General features: G+C 44.5%; 2 protein-coding genes and 1 non-coding gene across 3 annotated transcripts in view; 1 reads left to right on the top strand and 2 right to left on the bottom strand.

Annotated features, from left to right (window-relative positions):
* Positions 1 to 5,998, top strand: part of BRCA2 (BRCA2, DNA repair associated) — a 59,949-nt gene extending 53,951 nt beyond the window's left edge. Inside the window, 3 exon segments of the mRNA XM_023520613.1 lie at positions 596 to 840; positions 2,353 to 2,499; positions 3,388 to 5,998. Coding sequence (XP_023376381.1) covers positions 596 to 840; positions 2,353 to 2,499; positions 3,388 to 3,879 — 884 coding nt within the window. The 3' untranslated portion in view covers positions 3,880 to 5,998.
* A 369-nt stretch (positions 5,999 to 6,367) lies between these two features.
* N4BP2L1 (NEDD4 binding protein 2 like 1) overlaps positions 6,368 to 19,953 on the bottom strand; it is an 18,358-nt gene continuing 4,772 nt past the window's right edge. The window contains exons 3-6 of the mRNA XM_023520621.1: positions 11,100 to 11,232; positions 10,709 to 10,797; positions 8,891 to 8,967; positions 6,368 to 7,819 (exon numbers count right to left, since the gene is read on the bottom strand). Of these exons, the coding sequence (XP_023376389.1) occupies positions 7,561 to 7,819; positions 8,891 to 8,967; positions 10,709 to 10,797; positions 11,100 to 11,232 (558 nt within the window). The 3' untranslated portion in view covers positions 6,368 to 7,560. The remainder of the gene's footprint in view (positions 7,820 to 8,890; positions 8,968 to 10,708; positions 10,798 to 11,099; positions 11,233 to 19,953) is intronic.
* LOC111729640 lies at positions 17,665 to 17,780 on the bottom strand. The gene has a single exon (XR_002776311.1). It is a non-coding gene; the product is annotated as a small nucleolar RNA SNORA16B/SNORA16A family (small nucleolar RNA).

Here is a 19,953-nt window from a genome sequence, read left to right as displayed (position 1 = left end):
GGTACACGCTTATCTTCCCTCCGTGCCACTTTCTCACCGAACAGTCTGTGTGGCAGCCCTGTGGTAGAGACTCCGTGTGTACAGCTGTGTGGCAGGTTGCTGTGTGGGTGTGCGGGTCCGGCCTGTGAGCTAGTGTAGGCTGCTCGCGGCCGTTCACGCCTGGGAACAGTGCTTCAGTGCAGACCCTCGCACGCGCTTCCTCCCCCTTGCCCGTGTGTGTTACTGCTACTGGAAGTGTGTCTTCATGGCACAGTACCAGGGGGATTGCCAGGTGGAAAGGTAAGTGCGTGTCGCTTTGTGGTGTATCTTTCTCCAGAGAGTTGCACGACTTTGTGTTCCCACAGCACTGTAGGAAAATGCCTGCTTCCCACGGCCCCAGGGACGGAATGCACTGTCATGTTGGCCTTGCAATTTCAGCGCTGTAAGCATCGGGTCGTTTTGGGAATCCTAAGCTTTCTCTAAACTTACTCGATTTGTTTTTACCATTAGCATACCAAAATAAATGGGTGTATGAGGTCCCTCGCATCTTTAAATTTATCTAACAAACATACACACAATGAAGCAGGTGTTTTGCTCTTCGTTTTTTCCGTTTTAGGCCTTCCTCCTTTGGTCTATTTGTCGGATGAATGCCATAACTTACTGGCAGTAAAGTTTTGGATCGATCTGAATGAAGAAATTATTAAACCGCACGTGTTAATTGCTGCGAGCAACCTCCAGTGGCGACCAGACTCCAAATCAGGAATTCCTACTTTATTTGCTGGAGATTTTTCTATGTTTTCTGCCAGTCCAAAGGAGGGCCATTTTCAAGAGACTTTCCACAAAATGAGAAATGCTATTGAGGTAAAATTAGTTTTGAGCATTACCACACGTTTTGGTGTTTTCCTATTTTGAGAATCAGGTATCAGAGGAATGGCTTTTATAAAAACTGGATGCTGACACATGATGTCAGGGGTTCTGTCCTGTGTTGATTGCTCGTGAACCTGAAGAGGTGGGGGCTGACAGCTACCAGGGAAAAAAGAGTGACTGAGGAAGAAAGGTGAGAAGGGTGTTCGGAGCCACGGGCTGTGTAGGCGGACTGAGAACTGGTGACAAGTGACATGAGTTACCTGTGGTCCTCAGTGAGTGGCGTGTAATTAGTTAATAACATGCCGACTCCAGGTTGACATTTTAAACTCCTTATCTCCTGTTTTACACAATTTGTACCTGTCTTTGATTTGAAATAATCCCAAATAAGAGAACTCTAAAATTATTTTCCCTGGATCATATGCAGTTTTGCTTCCGTCTATATATACATCACATTAGCTCAAGTTTACTGAGTGCTTACTGTGTGCCAGGCCTTATCCTCACACTGCCTGATGAGGAACTGGCTTTCCGTTTTACTGGTAATTCCCCCGGTAGAGCCAGACGCACACTCGGCCACCTGAGCCAGAGCCCAGAGCACTGGCTTCTGTGCAGAGCCGCCCCTGTAACAGTCTGGGTTTTACAGACTGCTAACGGGTAGAATCTACAAAAGATAAGCTTCATGGTTCTATAGTTTAATATTTAAAGCGTTATTCAAAATTGACATAAATAAAAACATTTTAAAAGCATTAGAGTAACTAGCTGTGTGAAGGAAGTTAGCAGTATTTACCTAAAGACGCAGGACACACAGCGCAGAGTAGCACCTGGTGTACCTGGCCCCCGAGTTCAGGGTGGAGCCAGGTGACCTTTGTCACTTGGCTGCCATGCAGAGAACCTCCTGTTTACATCTCAGGTTCTGAGACCATGCAAGGGCAGTTCAGGGACAGCTGTCATTTCATAGCATTTTAAAGTTTTACAAAACACTTTCATCAATTCATTTCAGCCCTATGAAGTATTTGACCATTTGTGACTTCTGGAACTAGTTTCACGTGGTTTAACCTACATGTTATTTCTGTTAATCTTGAAACATACGGGAGGCCATCCTCTCACTTCACTCCTAGTCTAAGGAGCACTCTGTAGGTACCGGAAGCCACGCAGGTGTCAGTAGTAAAGAGCTGCAGCCAGAGCCCCAGCCTCCAGCAGCTCATCTGCATGGCCCCTCGCCACTTAAAGTAGGCGGCTGGGAAGACCCCGTCCATCTCTGTCCTCCCCGACGTGCACACACACTCGCCCGCCCTCCCCTCTCCAACAACTGACCTTCCCTACGTCACTGATGTTGGTTTTGCATTTTTTTCATTGGCATAATGTTTGGCACTTGCTATTAAATTTAGGGTGTCTCATTCTTTTTTTCTGATCTGAATATTAGTTCTGGTTTTAAAGGTAACACTTTCTAAAAACATGACCACGTAGGATTGCATTTCACAAAACAGCCTTCCCACTTTATTTTCTTAGAATGTTGATATATTTTGCAATGAAGCAGAAAACAAGCTTATGCAGATACTTCATGCAAACAATCATCAGTGGTCCACCCCAACCAAACGCTGCACTTCAGAGTCACACGCTGCTCAGATGGCCCTTGGTCTAGGCAGTAGGCTTCTGGTGAGTTAATATACATTTAAGGAATTTTATAAATATTGTATACGAAGGCAACAGCGTATTCGGGTGTACACTGAGGAATGTGGTCAAATGTAAGCTTAATTAGAGAGTATAGTTTATCATTATATGGCTCCTATACCTATAGGTTTTCTAGAAATTATATCTTATATTTGAAGCCAGAATATAACACTCTTTGGGGGCAAAATTTTACAAACAAGTGCTTTCGTTTTTAGCATTTTCAAGTACATGTGATAGAAAAGACTCTTTTTGCTAGGAGAGCTATTTTATACAATTAGGGTTGTTTCTAAGCTCAGTTTAACTCTTTAAATCACAATGAATGCACATCAAGCTAAAGCTTATAGTACCGGCTGATGACTAATTCTTAAGTAGCTAACACTTGCTAAGTCTGTCTCTATTAACTGATTCCCTTCACAACAACCTTATGAGATAAACATCATTAATATTTCCATTTTACAGATGAGGGAATCATGGCAGAGGGAGCTTAAACAATTGCCTAAAGTAACCAAGTTAGAAAAGCAGGCATTAGGACCCAGGCAATATGTTCTTAAATGGTTATCTTTGTTTAACCTGTTAACAAGAAAAAGGAAAATATTAAAGTATTACTTATGTCCCCTACCTCCTTTTCTGTCTTTTACTATGATTAGTCTTCATCCGCCTTTTCATGTCATTTTATATCCTCTTCTGCAAAGTTATTTCCTTCTGGGGGAATAAGAATAATGATATGAATGTCTCATGAAATCACCTGACCTGTTAGCCGTCAGTGGAGCGAGACTGTGTGTGGTATCTGTGTGTTTAAATATTTTTATTGAAAAGCTAGTTTGGCTGTTTTATATATTAGCACATAATTATATTTGCTACTATTTTTATTAGATGTCTTCTCCCACCAATGAGATGAACAGTCAAAGTCCTTTAGCACTTTGTAAGGCAAAAGGGAAGTCTGTTCCCACACCTCCATCTGCCCAAAAGGCTTCAAAGTCTTGTTGTAAAGGAGAAAAAGAGGTTGATGACCCCAAAACCTGCAAAAAGAGGAGAGCCCTGGATCTCTTGGGCAGACTGCCTTTACCTCCTCCTGTCAGTCCCATCTGTACATTCGTTTCTCCAGCTGCACAGAAGGCATTTCAGCCACCACGGAGTTGTGGCCCCAAATATGAAACACCTATGAAGAAAAAAGAATTGAATTCTCCTCAGACAACTCCACTTAAAAAATTTAATGACAATTCGCTTCTGGAAAGTGATTCGATAGCTGACGAAGAGCTCGCGTTGATTAATACGCAGGCCCTCTTGTCTGGTTCAGCGGGAGAAAACCGACTTGCACCTCCCGGTGACCCCACTGGTGCTCTGCTAGGACTGCTCAAAAGGTGATCTGGGAGCCACCAGGCTCCCCGCCACCCTGTGTCGGGACGAGAGCGGCCCCACAGCAGGGCCAGCGCCCAGGAGCTGGGGCCTCACGTGCAGGACGCAAGCGTGATCACGAACCTCCCCAGAGACTGCAGAGGCAAGGGAAAGGCTGATACACTGGTGACAGACTCTTTGCCTCTCAGTCCAACACAGCTTCAAACTGCTCGTCAGTATCTGCAGAACGAGAAGGGAAGTGGTTCCCAGTCTGCGTGCTCGCGTGTCACAGGAGTGCGCTTTGCCGCCTTCTCCACTGGAAATCTCTCAAAACCGACTGATATTCATTAACGAATCAAGACAAAATCTCTGACTGAAAAAAGATCTTTATGACTGATTTGATCACTACAAGTATTTTACAAATGAAATAAACGTAACTTTTTTTTTAGATTGTGTCCTTAATTAAATGAAACTAGGGTTCTAAGTAGTTATGTTGACCTGCGTAATTCCTTTTACTTTAGTTTCCTATATTAGGTGTTTTTTTTGCAGTAACCCACTGTGAGCCAGTTTTCCCAAATGCGTGCGTTGGTCCTGCTGTAGTTCTACCCTAATGAAACGTCGGATGAGTAAGATGTGACAGTGGGGTTTTCTTCTGACGATTATTCACCCTTAAGTCAGCGTGACTATAAGAAAAATAGAACTCTCAGCGTAATTCCTTTTTCTGATTACAATGTGATCTTTGAAATTATTTCAATTAAAATACAAGCACTTTAAAGCAGAAGCAGATTTCATAGTGTTAATTTTGTTTTTGTTTTTTAACAAAATGATGGTCTGGACTGCAACTTAAAATCTTTCTTTCAAATTGGCACGGATGCTGCCTGCACGGGACTCAAGGGGCTCCTAAGCACCCCGCAGAAGGTGCCAGTTCAATTCAAGATGATGTTCTCATTCGTTACTGTCTTATGTTTAAAGAAAACAGAGAAAGCAGTTCTAACTAGGAGCTGATACCACGGAAAAACTCTTAAATCGGGTCTTTTAATATGTCTTACATTTATATATAAACATTTATATATAATACCATGTTTTCAAGCCTAATTATAAACACATTTCAAACCCAAGAATCTATCCTTTTATAAAGCAGTTTGTTTCCTTCCATAACTGATCCATGAGTCTTCCCTCCTCTAAGTCGTTAACATAATAAACAGGCCCTTCCGCTGTTCTTTTTAACTTGTGTTCTGCCCATCTTGTTGATGCAATTTAAATTTGAGCTTTGTTTATAAAACAATCTGGTCTTCATGTTCTAATCATTTTCCTGGTGATCTACTCTAGAACAGGGAATAAAACTTGAGTCTCTGGTGAACAGAAAGAATGATAAGAATTTAACCTTTTTTCTCATCCTAGAAAACCTGCTATTACCTTCTCTCCATCATTCTTCATTACCACTTAGACTTCTCGTTAAAGAGAAATCTAATGCACACACGCCTCATAAATTGTAAGTAATACAGTTAAGCTACCTGAGCAAAGTATGAAGCTGGAGTACATGTGGCTGTTAATACCCAGAAAAGTGACAATTTAATGATTACGGAGTCAACAGTGTACACTGCATGAGGGATAAACAGTGAAAGCCATTTGTGCTACTCCACAATCACTTGGTAAGAACCTGTCGTGTGTATAAAGGGCTGTGCCAGCCCCAGGACTGATGTAAATGTTAACACGCAATGCAATACATGTCAAACACATGTTGAAGAAATTATATAAATCAGTGAGCTGAGAGGAAAAAACCACTTCTAGGCTGCATTTCGCCAATTATTTTTATGCTTCCATACCGAGTATTTCAGGAGTCATGGGCGGGAAAGAGACAGACTGGAAAACTACTTTTCTGAGTTAGAAAAGTTCTGGATCTGTAGCCTGGGGTCACTTGTCCATATTGGTCACTCAGACCAAATGACCCAAAGTCCCACGCCAGGAACCAGTCCTACATCAGGAGGGCTCGACTCCGGGACGGTAACTCCGCCGTCCTGAAGGAGCCCAGCCCTCCTGAGGAGCGAATTCTGTAGGGACTGAGGTGACGGGCACTCAGTGTGGCCAGGCCTGGACAGGAGGGCGAGCAGGATTATCAGAGGGTTATCGTGTGCAGTGCCTGGACATGTAGAATTTAACAAAACCACAATACTTTGGATTTATTCAAATTCACTAAACTTCGGTTTCATTAGCAAAACTGTTAAAGGAGATACCACTCTTTAAATGTTAATAAAGAAAAAACATGCATTGCTGGTAGTCACAGATTCAACAGAGTCATAGTGGAATGCTAAAGTAATGTCTTTCTGATGTGCACAGATCAAATGCCTTATAAACAAGTAAAAATAAGGTTGGTTTTGTCTTTTATGTCTCCTTTCAAAGAACACCGGTAAATAGGTTTATGATATTTTTAAAAAGTGGTTCTTAATATGGTAGAATTCTATGGTAGATAATTAATTTTTTATATTATTGAACAAAAAAGACTTAGATTCAATGAAAATCCATATAAAGCAATACCATATATAATTTTTAATAACGATAAAAGCACCATCATATAAGACACTTAAAATAATATTTCACAGAACATTAGAGAAAAGCTGTTGGCCAACAAGAAATAAAGCACACATCCTATGTGGTCTTATCAGGTCGCACACCAGATTAATCTGATTCCAACCTGCCGAGAATTTGGATTCATAAATTCAGTATTGGTAGAAGAGGGACATTGCAGAGTTGTAGAACTTTCCTGTCTTAATGCCACACGGACACCAAGACTGCTGAAGTGACAGTGGGCATGACTTTCACGTACCCCTCTGTGGTCTGGACCCCAGACATGGGGGCCGCCAACTAATTACCTTTAGAAGCAAAATTTTAAAAACTGCTTAATGATTCCTCTTAAAAACTGATGTTTTATAAAAGAGGCTTGTTTTATTTACACTATTAGCACAACAGCCAAACGGTATTCAGGTTCGATCCTGGTCAGTAAAGTGGCAGTTAAAACACAAGACTACAAAGAGTGACTAAATAATGACACCGATTTTCCTCAGTAGCTTGTGTAAGCTATTAAGAAGGACTTGACAGACATTTTTAACAATGATACGTCACTAGAATAAAAATAATTTTCCAAGTGTCTCCTTGGAAGGACAATATTCCCTTTGATGTGTACTTCCTAGTATATTCATTTTAAAGGAAAATCAATATCATTATAGCCACATATCTCACATTTCTGGATACACAGATTAAAAAAGTAGCAATGGCACTAAGACTTTTCCTACCTCTCACTGCTCCTCCCCACCTGTCCAACTTTCCTGATGGAGGTGAATTCCTGAAAAAACAGATGACTTCAGAGAAAGGGGTACTGAGGCTCACGTACACTATGAACGCTTTGCTTCACGTATGAACCTAGGTGAGTGACAGACTGACTTCCCGGGTACGTTCTCGAGTTTTAGCTTCAAATTCTTTCCCTGGAGAGAGTACTTTGTTCACCCAAACCTGCAGAACTCCCAGCGTCAGACCATGCACACAGGGTCAGTGACCAAACGCCTGCTGTGGATGGCACGGTGATTTCTCACAATCGCCCAGGTCCGGCTATTCACACCGGCATTGTCAGAGCTCGGACTAAAACTGAACGGAGAATGAATACCAAAAATTGAAGTAAAAACAGATTTAGGAAAACGGGTGCCTGTGAGGCGGTGTCTAATACCCATGGTGACAACGCCCCCTCCGGCTGAAGGAGCCCCCGGCTGTGACGCCACTGGGAGCCCTCCGGGCGGGGAGCTCCGCGCAGGGGGCCCAGCAGCCCCTGCGATGGGGGGGCGAGGCGCTGGCCCGGTCCTGGCTTCTGTTCATCCGGCCCGGCTTCTCTGCACGCAGCACGCTGTGAAAGGTGACGTCGTGTTCGTACCGTTCCTTCATCCGGTGAATTTTTTCTCGTGGGACCCCGTGAATGTTTCTTCTACACAGAAAAGAAAAAAACGCAGACATTTAGTTAAGGCCATCTGTCAAGAGGGGTTCCGGTCTTACAAGTCCCGTATTATGACACAGATATGCCCTCCCTGCTCTCAGGATTCAGCGGACAGAAGCGCGTCTTGCTAAGCAGTTCTCTCTCCTGGTTTCCACGCGGCCTTGCCCGCCCCTAAACCACCCCAAGGCCTGCGAGGAGCTAATGCGTCAGAAACGCTGCTGCGTTTCAGGAAATCTCAATTCTACGCCTCAGGACAAGAAAGACCATGACATCTTTTTTTTTTTTACCTATTTGCAAGTTAAGCATGCACCTATCTATAATCGATTTATGTCAGTTGGGCCTAGATAGGTCTAGACACTTATTAAATTCTAGTGGGCAGGAAAATCAAATGGGGCTACCGGGCAAAACGGAAAATCCAGAGAAGCAACCACGGGAATGGGGCTGCGAGCTGGGGGCTTAACAACCATCTCGGTGGTTTGGGTCCTCAGCCCCTTCGCAAACTCTGCCTCCTTGTAACCAAAGGAGGAACTAGCTTTATTTCTACAAAGTAAATTCTGATCTCACTGGTTACTTTTAAATCATTGACATTATCAAATGACACAGATAATGAATATCAGAATCCATGCACTCGGTCAGCAAGTTAGTATCATTTGGACATTTATTGCTTTATAAATGAGAAGCAGCATTTGGGCCAAAAATGAACCACACACTGTCCGACATCTAAAGATCTTTGTTTTGCCTAATGCAACACCAGACATGTGCAAACCCATGCAGAAGACAGTGTTTTTAAATGCTCATTAATGAAGAAGCATTTTAACAGAATGTTAAATGTGTCCTTTTAAAGGACCAAGTCCAAGCCAAGATTTAGCATAATATTAGAAAACTGACCCCAAACTAAAGTCTTCACATTAATAATTCCAAAGTTATCAATTTCCAAGAATTACCATTTCTGGCCTGAAAACTACCATGTCCATTTCCAGCCTGAAAAGATTCTTTTGTTCGGTCTGAAACACCTGAAAATAGCAGGACACATAATGAGGAGCTAGAAAAACAAAGAAGTACCTTGCTAACTCTTGCACGTTGAATTTCCAGCGAGTCTCAGGTTCTCGGAATATAACTTCATAGTTATTTTCAAGTGCCTGATTTTTCAAAAGTACATAAAACATTGAAGACATGGTATGCATGTTTGGGGACGTTTATGCTGCCACTTAACATTCACTACAAATCTTTTCTAAAATTCCCTTTGTGTTAGCAGTAATCCAATGCCTGGGTTCATCTTAACACAGCCGGTTCGTCTCCATAATACTAGGTCACCCTCAGATCACAGTATGGCTCCCAGTGACAAATTCCGGTCCACTTTACTTAGTATGTAGTAAAATTATAAATGTTCTTTGTTTTGGACATTTTTTAAATAGACACCTGAACTAGCTTCAAATGCCCTGTGCACAGAATGACCAAGAACTCAGCGGCGTCTCAAAGCCGTTTGTGTGATTACCATATTTTTACGTCTGTCAAACGCCTTGTCCTTGGTTTAGAGAGTGACAGTGCCATAGGAACAGAGCTTATGAAATGGAAGGGATCCCCACACACTTTACACACTCTTCCCTCCGAGAGCAGTCCCCCTGCCACGCAGAGCAGCACGGCTCCCTGCACTGGGCCCTGGCCCCTCGAGGGCAGAACACGGCTGCAGGTTCCCCCAAACGCCCAGATACCCCATGCATCCCCAAACCCACTGCGAGGCTACTCTCTCAAACCCAGCATTTGGTGCTGAAAGGTCAACGAAAAGGGCTCAGTGACAAGATTCCCTCTCCATCGTTTAGATGGCCTTGTCATCGGGGAAGGATTCAAACGTCCCATGTGGGAAAGGTCCCATTTCTGGGTCTGACTAGCAGCTGTGGTGGCTGGAGAAGATTGTACGTATCTGGGAAGCACGAAGTAACGTGACTTCCCCTCAGCCTCTCCCAGCCTTAACTGACTCTTCATTTCCCTGTTCACTTCTCTCCTGAGTGGACCAGCCACCCGGTTGACACTCCTCCCTCCAAAGTCCCACCACCTGAGCCTAAGTGAAACTGATGAGCATGTAGAGGAAAGCACACCCACCCCTGTATATAAGCAGTTCTGCCCAAAACGTGTAACGGCCTGAGACCAGACTGCCACGGGCCCAGTTCGGGAGGGGGCCACTGGCCAGCCAGCCAGCTGGGGCTCAGGCGTGACAACCGCGGGACCCCCAGCTGTCTTCTTCCTGTCCCTGTATGTGTCTCCATCTTTTCTCCTTCCTACACCCAATAGAGACTGATAACTCAGTAGCAGAAAAGATGGAATATGTCTGAAAAAAGATCAGGCATATTTCAAAATTAAAGTGTGCACCCTGCCGTGTCCATCTCGGGCACACGGTCGTGTTGTTCCCTTTCCATGGGCTCTGGTGCTTCAGTCCTGGCAAGTAACGGGCTAACGGCGCTAACCCTACATCTGTGTTCAGACTGAGAGCTCGTGCCCTGGGACCCGTGCAGCAATGCTGCACAGCACCGAGCTCCCGGCCGAGCACAGAAGTGTCCTGTGACCGGGTGGACAGCTCTGCTGTAGCGGCAGCTGGTCTGGTTTCTCCGCAGGCCCCCACGGAAGCGCCCGCGTGAGCCTTCCCCAAGGAAGACCCCAGGACAGGAAAACTGTCGAAAGCCTGACCAAGGGCCATTTCAGAACCGTATGCTGTCTGACAGTAGCGTGTCAGCGAGTTGTCACAAAATGACACCTCTTCACCTCCTCCTCATGAGATGTGTCATGAGCATGAGATCTGGAAGGTCAGATAAAGAGCAAAGAACAAAAGTTTCAACTTTCTCGCAAATGCCCGTAACCGCGAATTCAGAATGAGGTTCTTCCTACCATGACGGCATAGGGCTTCATTTCCCAGGCGTGCAGGTTGGTGTTATCAATGATCACGGGCGAGATGCCGGTCCTCATTGCTCTCCTTGCTGCAACACAATGTTACACAACAGTGAACGACACGCAACAATCAGACGGGGAGTGAGCGCACCCAGAGCTTGTCATTTCTATCACAGCACGTCCTCATTACATAACGCTAATGCCACCTAGCCCAGGACCCGTTACCAATCATTCTCTTTTTCCTGGCATCTAGCGGGTTATGCTCTGACATCTGTTTGGGGGGTGGAAATGGCAGAACTTTTGATCAAACTCCTCCGGTAGGACTTGCTCATTCTGCTACCATGTATGTACACAATGGGGCATCCCGCGAGCTCGGAAAGGGCTGTGTCACCTCTTTCCTGGTTCCATTCATGCGCTTCCTCCAGGAAGTCAGGGTTGAACTCATAGGCACCATCTTCTCTGAAGAAATAATCATCCGTGCTGAAAATCAGGGCCCGGGGAAAGTCATGCTGCAGCTGTCTGGGAGGTGAGGAGGGAAGAGACGTGTCACGAGGCTGTCCCGTGGGAGGGACGCCATCTCCCTCTGCTAATGCGGGGCAATGTGGGATCACGGGGCCACCCGCGTCTGGGCTGTTGAAGTTCGGTTTGCGCACAGAGATGCTTGTTATCGCCACAAAGCCTCGCTCCCCGCTAGGAGGCAGGGGAGAGCAGAGAGGTGACTGCTGTGAAGCCCAACGCCCGAAACGATGAGCTGGCACTGCCCAGGGCCTCTGCCCCACCGGGACCGGCTGGACGCGACTCTGGGGGCTGAGCTGAGGGCACGATGACAGTCGTCCCGCGGGCCCCCCATCCTCGCCGCCTTTCCCGCGAGCACCAGGGCCCTCTCTTCGCCCTTCAGTTCTCACCTGTCCTGGGTCCCATCTCAGACCCTAATCTTACGCTGGTTGAAGTGCGGTGCTACCTACCCCATTAGGCAACATATTTACATTTTGACAGTGAAAAACACAACAGGAGAAGGAAGAGGTAGACCCAACGCTCCCCATGTCCTCCTAAACCTGTCACTCGCTCTAAATATGAAAATATCATAGAAAAAAGAAACACTGCCGTAGAGTTCCCACTTTAAAGCAAAAAACAAACAAACAAACAAACAAACAAAAACAGTGTATTAAGTCTTGCACCACATAACTTCAAAGATGTTTCCACTTGAAGTGCTTATTCGGATTGTTTGGGGGGAAAAGATGGATACTGAACCGAGGGGCTTTATGGCCAAGTAAACTTAGTTTTAAATCCTAACCCTAGAAGTCATCTCTCTCTCTGCTCCTCAGAGACCCGGCCTGTCCTGGACACTCGGCAGGCCCTGAGGGAGCAGAAGGCAGTGGACGGGACCTGACTGATGGTCACACAGTTGGCACCTCTGGCAGGTGAAGATAACATCTTGACATGAGTCATGTTTCAGCTCCTGAGTCCTGGGGTGGAACGACCCCCTGGCCGCTGTCCCATGAGACTGGACAGAGGCAACACCAGAACAGACCTCAGAATAGGCCTCCAGACCTGGCTGTTACTAAAACCTTATTGGGAGACTTCTCTCTTACTGCATACGTAAGTTTCTTATTAAGTACATCAATTACTTTTAAATTCTGTTTATAACCAACTGTACCATAAAAGTCTAAATTTTTAGAAATTTTTCTAGTCACATGTACCCATCTTTGTTCTACTTCCTGCATTTGACGTTACATTTACAACAGCTTTTCCCACCCCAAGGTGATGTGAATATTCATCTATGTTCTATTACATTGTACTCCCCAGTCCCTCTAAAATTTTATTTTGGCATGTGGCATTAGCTTAGGAGCTAAGTAGATTTTTTTTTTCCCACATGAGAAACTGATAATCCCAAAACCAATGCTGAAATAATTCAATTCCCCATTGTTTTAAAATACTTTTTATTCCATACTAAACGACAAATAATTAGGACTATTTTCAAACTTTCTATTTTGTTCCATTAAACCTGATGTATAAGTTTTTCATCGTCTTCCAGCATTTTGATTATATTCAGTAGTTGCAAATCTTTCCTTTATAAAATTGATACTTTTATACTTTTATTTTTATTTGCCTGTAGAGCTATTTCTGAACAATACCAAATAAAAGGATGTCCCCTTCGTGATGTGTTTAATCCTTCTCAGAGCAGACTCGAGTTGGTTGTTCCAATAAATTTTCTCTGTTTCCCGAGAGCTCTAAGCACTGAACAAAGAGCTTGATGTATATTAACTGCCCTTAACCTTTACAACAATTTTATAAAGTAAATGTTTTCTCTAGTTTTTAGACGAAGAAACTAAGGCTTCGAGAGTAAATAACTGGTTTGCGGGTCCACAGCTGGGATGTGGCGCTGCCTGGCCTTAGCCAGATTGGTTCAGGGCCCGCGTGTGGCTGTCACGTGCCCCGGGGGCCCACGCGTGGCTGTCACGTGTCCTTCCACAGTAGCCGCTTGGCCGATGAGACTGGATTATCTTCCTTTCCCACAGATGTTTATTGTTCGGACTTGTTTCAGTTAAAAGTGGGCTCACCTGCATTTAACAGAAAACTCAGACCACAGGGCTGTTTAAAATTTTACATATATAGTTATATGTATATATTTATTATCTATATACGTGTAGATATATATATATATATGTATATATGTATGTACGCATATGTGTGTGTGTGTGTGCGTCTGTACATATATAATCACATGTGACAAACCCGGACGTAGAATTCAAGGCTGGTATCGTATGGACGCAGGCCAATAGGGGTCCAGGGGTCTCCCACCTTTCTTTTTTCTTCTCTCTCACATGTGTCTATCTCCCTCAGCACCCTGCCTTCCATTCCTTCACTCGTCCACTTGTTGCCTCCTGGTGGACACAGGGTGCCACTGCAGCTCCAGCTGTCACATCCACATTCCACACAGCAGGAAGAAGCAAGGGAGCCTTGAAAACAGTTTTACAGTTGGCACGTTGCCACACCTACAAAAGAGAACTAAGGAACTGGGTCCCTTAAGTAAGTGCTTCTGCAACAGTCCCAGCAGGCCACGTCTCAGTACTGGATTCGTTTTTAATCACTTTTGTTTAGATCTTCAATGCAGAAATATGTCCTACTGTATCTGTAAGTGTTGCTTTGGGTATATTCATTCTGGTTTTGTTTGATTCTATTTACTGTCATACTGGTCTTCCGTGTGACTATTTGGTTTTCTGCATTGTGGTTCTACTCATGTCTATCTCTAACAGACTTTAAAATTTCATGTCTAGGTTAGAGTCTTTTCGAGAAATAGATCTCGTTTAGCTCCTTTAAGATTTTTTCTGCTTCTAATCCAATGCCACATTTCAGATTCATTATCATCTTTTCATTTTATCTCTTGTATCACAGAGAGGAATTTTTGAGAAAAAAATTAAATAGTAGAAAGGCAAAAGAAATAACCCAACACACACCTGTATACTCACCACCTGGAGCCGCTAGTTAACATTTTCTCATATTTGTTTTGTTGGCTTAAAATTCCACCAACTCCCCAGCTTAACTCTGGCAATCCCCAATACCTCCAGACTTCCGTTTTCCTTCCCCACAGCACTTATCCCCTCCTAAAAGAGCACATAATCTCCTTACATGCTACATCCCTACATCTGGGATGTAAGGTCCAAAGAGGCAGGCTCTTTGTTCACTAAGGATTCCCAGGTACCTATAATGCTGCCTGGAACACAGTAGGCACTCAGTAAATGTTGCTGAATAAATAAGTCACGGACAATTGTATATTTATATCATTTATGTTGATATATGGACTTAGTCCATTGCTTTTTAACTGCTTTGTTGTGCTCCGTTACCGGCATGATAATAAACACAGCTACCATTATTAAGCACAGATTGTGTTCTAAGCACTATCCTAAAGGCTTTTCATTTTTCATATAATGCTAAAAATGACCTGTGAGCTAAGTCCTGTAACCCCCATATTACAAATGAGAAATTAAAATCAGGAGTGGACACGAAATCAGCTTACAGAAATCAGGTTCATTTCTATATACCAACAATACAACATCTGAATAATAAATAAAATAATCCCATCCACAATAATCTCAAAAACAATAAAATACTTAGGAATAAATTTAACCAAGGAGATGAAGGACCTGTACATTGAAGACTACAAGACTTTGATGAAAGAAACGGATGACACAAACAAATGGAAGTTATTTCATGCTCGTGGCTTGGAAGATAATATTATTAAAATGTCCATACTGCCCTAAACCATGTACAGATTCAGTGCAATCTCTATCAAAATTCCAATGGCATTTTTCACAGAAATAGTACAGTCCTAAAATTTATATGAAACTACGAAAGACCTTGAATAAACAAAACAATCCTGAGAAAGAACAAAGCTGGACGTATCACACTTCTTGTTATCGAACTATAATACAGAGAGCTATAGCAATCGAAACAGTATGGTGCTGGCATAAAACCAGACACATAGACCATGGAATAGAATTGAGAGCCCAGAAGTGAAGCTTACGTGTACATTCGACTAACATTTGACAAGCAAACCAAGAATACTCAATGGAGAAAGGAAAATTTCTTTAATAAATGGTGTTAGAAAAACTGGATACCACATGCAGAATGAAAATGGACCACCACTCACAAAAATTAACTCTAAATAGATTAAAGACTTCAGTGTAAGACCTGAAACCATAAAACTCTTAGAAGGAAGAGAAAAGCTCCCTGGCTGTGGTCTTGGCAACAGTTTTTCGGATGATACCAAAAGCACAGGTAACAAAAGCAAAAATTAATAAGTGGGACTACGTCAAACTAAAAACCTTCTAGACAGCAAAAGAAACAATCAATGAAATGAAAAGGCAACCTACCAAATGAGAGAAAATATTTTCAAATCAAATATCTGATAAGGAGTTAATATCCAAAATATATAAAGAACTCATACAACTCAACAACAACAACAACAAAAAACAATGTGATTAAAAAATGGTCAGAGGAACTGGATATTTTCCCAAAGAAGACATTCGAATGGCCAAACAGGCACAGGAAAACGTGCTCACCCTCACTAATCATCAGGGAGAGGCGAATCACACCCACACGAGGTATCACCAGACACCTGTTAGAAGGGCTGTCATCGAAAAGCAAGAGACAGAAGTGTTGATGAGGATGTAGAGAAAAGGCAGCCCTGTGCACTGCTGGTAGGACTGCAGCCTGGGGCAGCCTCTTACGGAAAACAGGGTGGAGGTTTCTCAAAAACTTAAAAATAGAATTATCATATGATTCAGCCATCCCACTTCTGGATATACACCCAAAGGAAGTGAAAACAGGATCTTGAAGAGATAGCTGCACCTCCATGTTCACTGCAGCCAGTTATTCACAGTAGCCAGATATGGAAAGAACCTAAGTGCCCATCAATGGATGAATGCATAAATATGGTAAATATATAATAAAATATTATTCGGCCATGAGAAAGAAGGAAATCTTGCCATTTGCAACAACACGGATAAACCTCGAGGGCATTATGCTAAGTGAAATAAATCAGAGAAAGGCAACTTTGGTATCTCTCACTTATATGTGGAATCTTAAAAAGGGAACTGAGAAAAACAGAATTAGAGTGGTGGCTTCCAGGAGTCGGGCGGGGGGGGGGCACGGGGGGAGGTGCTGCTGGGAGATGCTGGCCAGAGGGCATAGACTTCCAGCTCTAAGATGAGTCGGTTCAGGAGACCTAAGAGACCTAACGCACAGCACCAGCACCGCGTTTATAGTTGATGCCCTGCTATGTGCTTGAAAGTTGTTGTGAGAATAGACCACAAATGCTCTCACCACAAAAACAAATGGTAATTATGTGACCCAATGGAGGTACTAGCTAAGCTACGCTGGAAAACATTTTGCAGTATATAAGTGTATCAAATCAACACACTGTACACCTTACACTTGCACAGCGTTATATGTCAGTTACATCTCAGAAAAGCAAGGTGGGGTACCCGTGAGGGTACAGCTGGCTTACAACCCAGCCTTCTGGCTCTACAGCTGTGAAATAAACCACTATGCTTGAGTGCTATATAACAAACAAACATTTACTCCTTTCTCCACTGACGTCTAGGTTGTTCTCAATTGTCCCTGTCATGAACACGTTTTGGTGATAGCTACGGAGTCCTGCTTTGTTTCTCTCTGGTAGAAGTATGTCCCATGACGGCAGGGGTTTTTGCTCACTGGTCCATTCAAAGCATCTAGAAGCATGTCGGGCCCATGGGGATACCCATGTTTGGTGGGCGTAAGAAGGTTCTGGAATGGTAGGCTCTGCTGCTTTAGTTACGCAGATGCTTTTCATAGGGCCCCAAACTGTGTGAAGAGAATTTCTATTTACTCTTCCTTCTACACTGAGAATTTTACCCAAACCTCGGATTTACGCCCCAAAGGAGGTTGTGAGAGCGGATTCTTGTTGGACCCCAGCACGACCTCTGGGTGGTACTAGAATTCCCCTTGAGGCAGGGAAGGTTCCAGACCCCACAGCCTGAGGGGAACGGGGAGCGTTGTGCTAGAAAGGACTCAGGATGGTCTCCCCTGGGGCCTTGCTGTGGCTTGATCTCTTGGTGCCCCCAACCACCACAGCAAGGCTGAGCCCTGCCCTTGGAGAGACGGCCCTCAGCCACCATCAGCCTGTGGACACCACCAAGCTGCAGTGGCCGATGGCGCCCCAGTGCAGAGTTCCCAGCTGTCCTACTGCTCCCTCTTGCTCTGACCGCTCCCGCCTTTCAAGTGGGCCTGCTTGTCAGATCTGAAATGGGACTCCAGTGGCCCCCGTGGGCACACTTCACGTAGCAGAGGTTTGCGTGGCGCCTTGCACGCGAACAGCATCCTTCCACAGGACGTACAACAGGACGGGTTCCCGAGTCTGCTCAGGACACGAGAAGGGGCCGGCAACACACCCGCCTCAGCATCAAGTTCGTTTTACCTGTGTCTTCCCAAAATGTCACAGATCGGGCAGAGACAACAGAACAGAGGCCATACTTTGGGCTCTTTTTCAACTGCTGCTTGCATGGGAAAGCAGCTGCATCTTTGATCCTGATTTTCAAATCCCTTTTTAGTGTTAACTACTGGGTGGAGGAGATGGACATCAAACGTTTTCACGCATAAAACATGGGACTGGGATCCTTGAGCACTGAACTGAAGACAACTTTGGAGCGAGTGGCTTTCTTCCTTTTTTTCCCTTGTCTATTCTCCACAGCCCATATAGGATTTTTTTTTTTTTTAACATGAATAACCTCCTTTTTGGTTTTTCTTCTTTACTCAAGACTCATGCTCACATGTGAGCTGCCGAATCTGAGGAAGCTTCTAGCATTAACAAATTCATCAACTATTTAGTGACTGAGGCCAACTATGCCAGACCTTCTTTTAGGGGCTGAAAAGAACATGGCTCCTGATCTCACGAAGCTTACCTTCTGGTAAAAGAAACGATAATAAATGAGTCAGTATGCGTCAGGTGGCACTAATGCAGGGAGGAAGACAAAGGCCAAGGGCGGGGCGGAGAACGTTGGCAGTACTACCTCCGATGGCAGGAAGCCTCCCTCGGAGCCCTCCTCTGTCATGTCCTTAAAAAGTGCGGGGAAAGAACGCCGGAATACCCTGAAACATATCATCATACCTCGGCGGGAGTCTGGACGCACTGTGAAAAGCGGACGTTGGCATGTTTGTCCGCTAACATCCTTGGTGAGACGAGATTGCTGTGCACGTAGCAAATCCAGCCTCGAGATCAAGTGCATGGTCCTCTGGCCTCAGGGCCTCACACGTAACAGAAACCTTTCCATTTCGGGCCATCGCGAGGACCCAGTCGGCCAGCACACACAGAATGCTGACTCAGCAAGCGTGGGCATTCTTTTCTTCATTTTTCCCTCTCCCTCTCCCAGGCTCTCGCCTCGATAAAACAGAGCCTTCCCCCAAGCCGCATGCATGACCCGACAGAGACCCTCCTGAAAGCACAACTGGACGTTAGACTAGTCCTTCTTTCTCAGGCCATTTCCTATATCCCATAGAGCCTAGATATCTTTAGACAATTTGGAGTGATAGTAAATAATTTCTAATTGGGTTCCTCTAGAGTTTGAATGAGCCAAGAATGATGGCATTATAAAGAGAAGAGTTCATTGAAATGCCAAGAGGGCACGAAGACACTGAGCTGAGTTACAGACATCCTGTCATGTGAGCAGACGAGGATGAGAACTTCTACACCCTTGAGAGCTCGGTGTTGACCACGGCATCTCTCTCCCACCCACTGTAATCCGGATAAACATGAATACTCGTTTAGAAATCTAAATCTCATCTCTTCCCATGGCTCCCAGTGGCTCCACACTGATAGAGAATAAATTCTCTGGTAAATTACATCAGAAGAAACATACAAGCAATAGTGACAACTAACAAAACGTGGCTTCCTTACTCTAACAGTTGAAATCGGGTAAACTCAGCCCTCTGAACTTAGCTTTTACGGGTGTTTTCATTAAACAGAACGAAACCGTCACCGCTCCTGCACCAGTCACTCACGCCACCCTCGGCCTTTGCTGTACAGGAAAAGCTCTGGGCCTCCAGGAGAAGGCCCACTGCGACTTGGTCAGAACTCCAAGCTTAGGTGAACTAACTCCAAGGGGACTTCCTGGACGTTTCCTGAGATTTCCTATGAAAACATTCTTCCCCTTGCATTTCTTCCTCTGTTTCACCTGCTGCTCTGACCATAAGCCACATCTGCGGTCCTCTGTCACCCCAAATCAGCAGTGTAGCCATGCAACAGCTTAGCATTCAGCCATAAAAAGTAACGAGGTTCTGATACCCTCTACGACACGCATGCACCTTCAAAACATCGAGCTAAGGGAAGTTAGACAGACACGCGAGGACAGATACTGTGTGATCCCATTTACGCGAGGCAGCCAGAGCAGGCAGACACACAGACAGAAAAGAAGTCAGTGGTCACTGGGAGCTGTGGGGAGGGCGGAGTCGGGAGTTATTGCTCAGTGGGTACAAAGTTTGTGTTTGGGTGGCAAAAAAATTTTGAAATAGTGGTGACAGTTGCACAACATCAAGTAATTGATGCCACTGAATTGTACACTCACAAAATGATTAAAATGGTCCCAAAAAGGGCCATTTCTCTCCCACGTATGTAAGCAGATGGGCCACAGGCTCTCGCTGTGAGGAGGAATGGGCAGGCACCAACCCAGGCCAGTCGGCCAACTCAGCTGCTGAAGTGGACAGCTCTG

This window comes from Pteropus vampyrus, unplaced genomic scaffold (genome assembly GCF_000151845.1).
Source record: "Pteropus vampyrus isolate Shadow unplaced genomic scaffold, Pvam_2.0 Scaffold272, whole genome shotgun sequence".
NCBI classification, from domain to species: Eukaryota; Metazoa; Chordata; class Mammalia; order Chiroptera; family Pteropodidae; genus Pteropus; species Pteropus vampyrus.
This window is presented reverse-complemented; position numbering and strand designations above follow the sequence as displayed.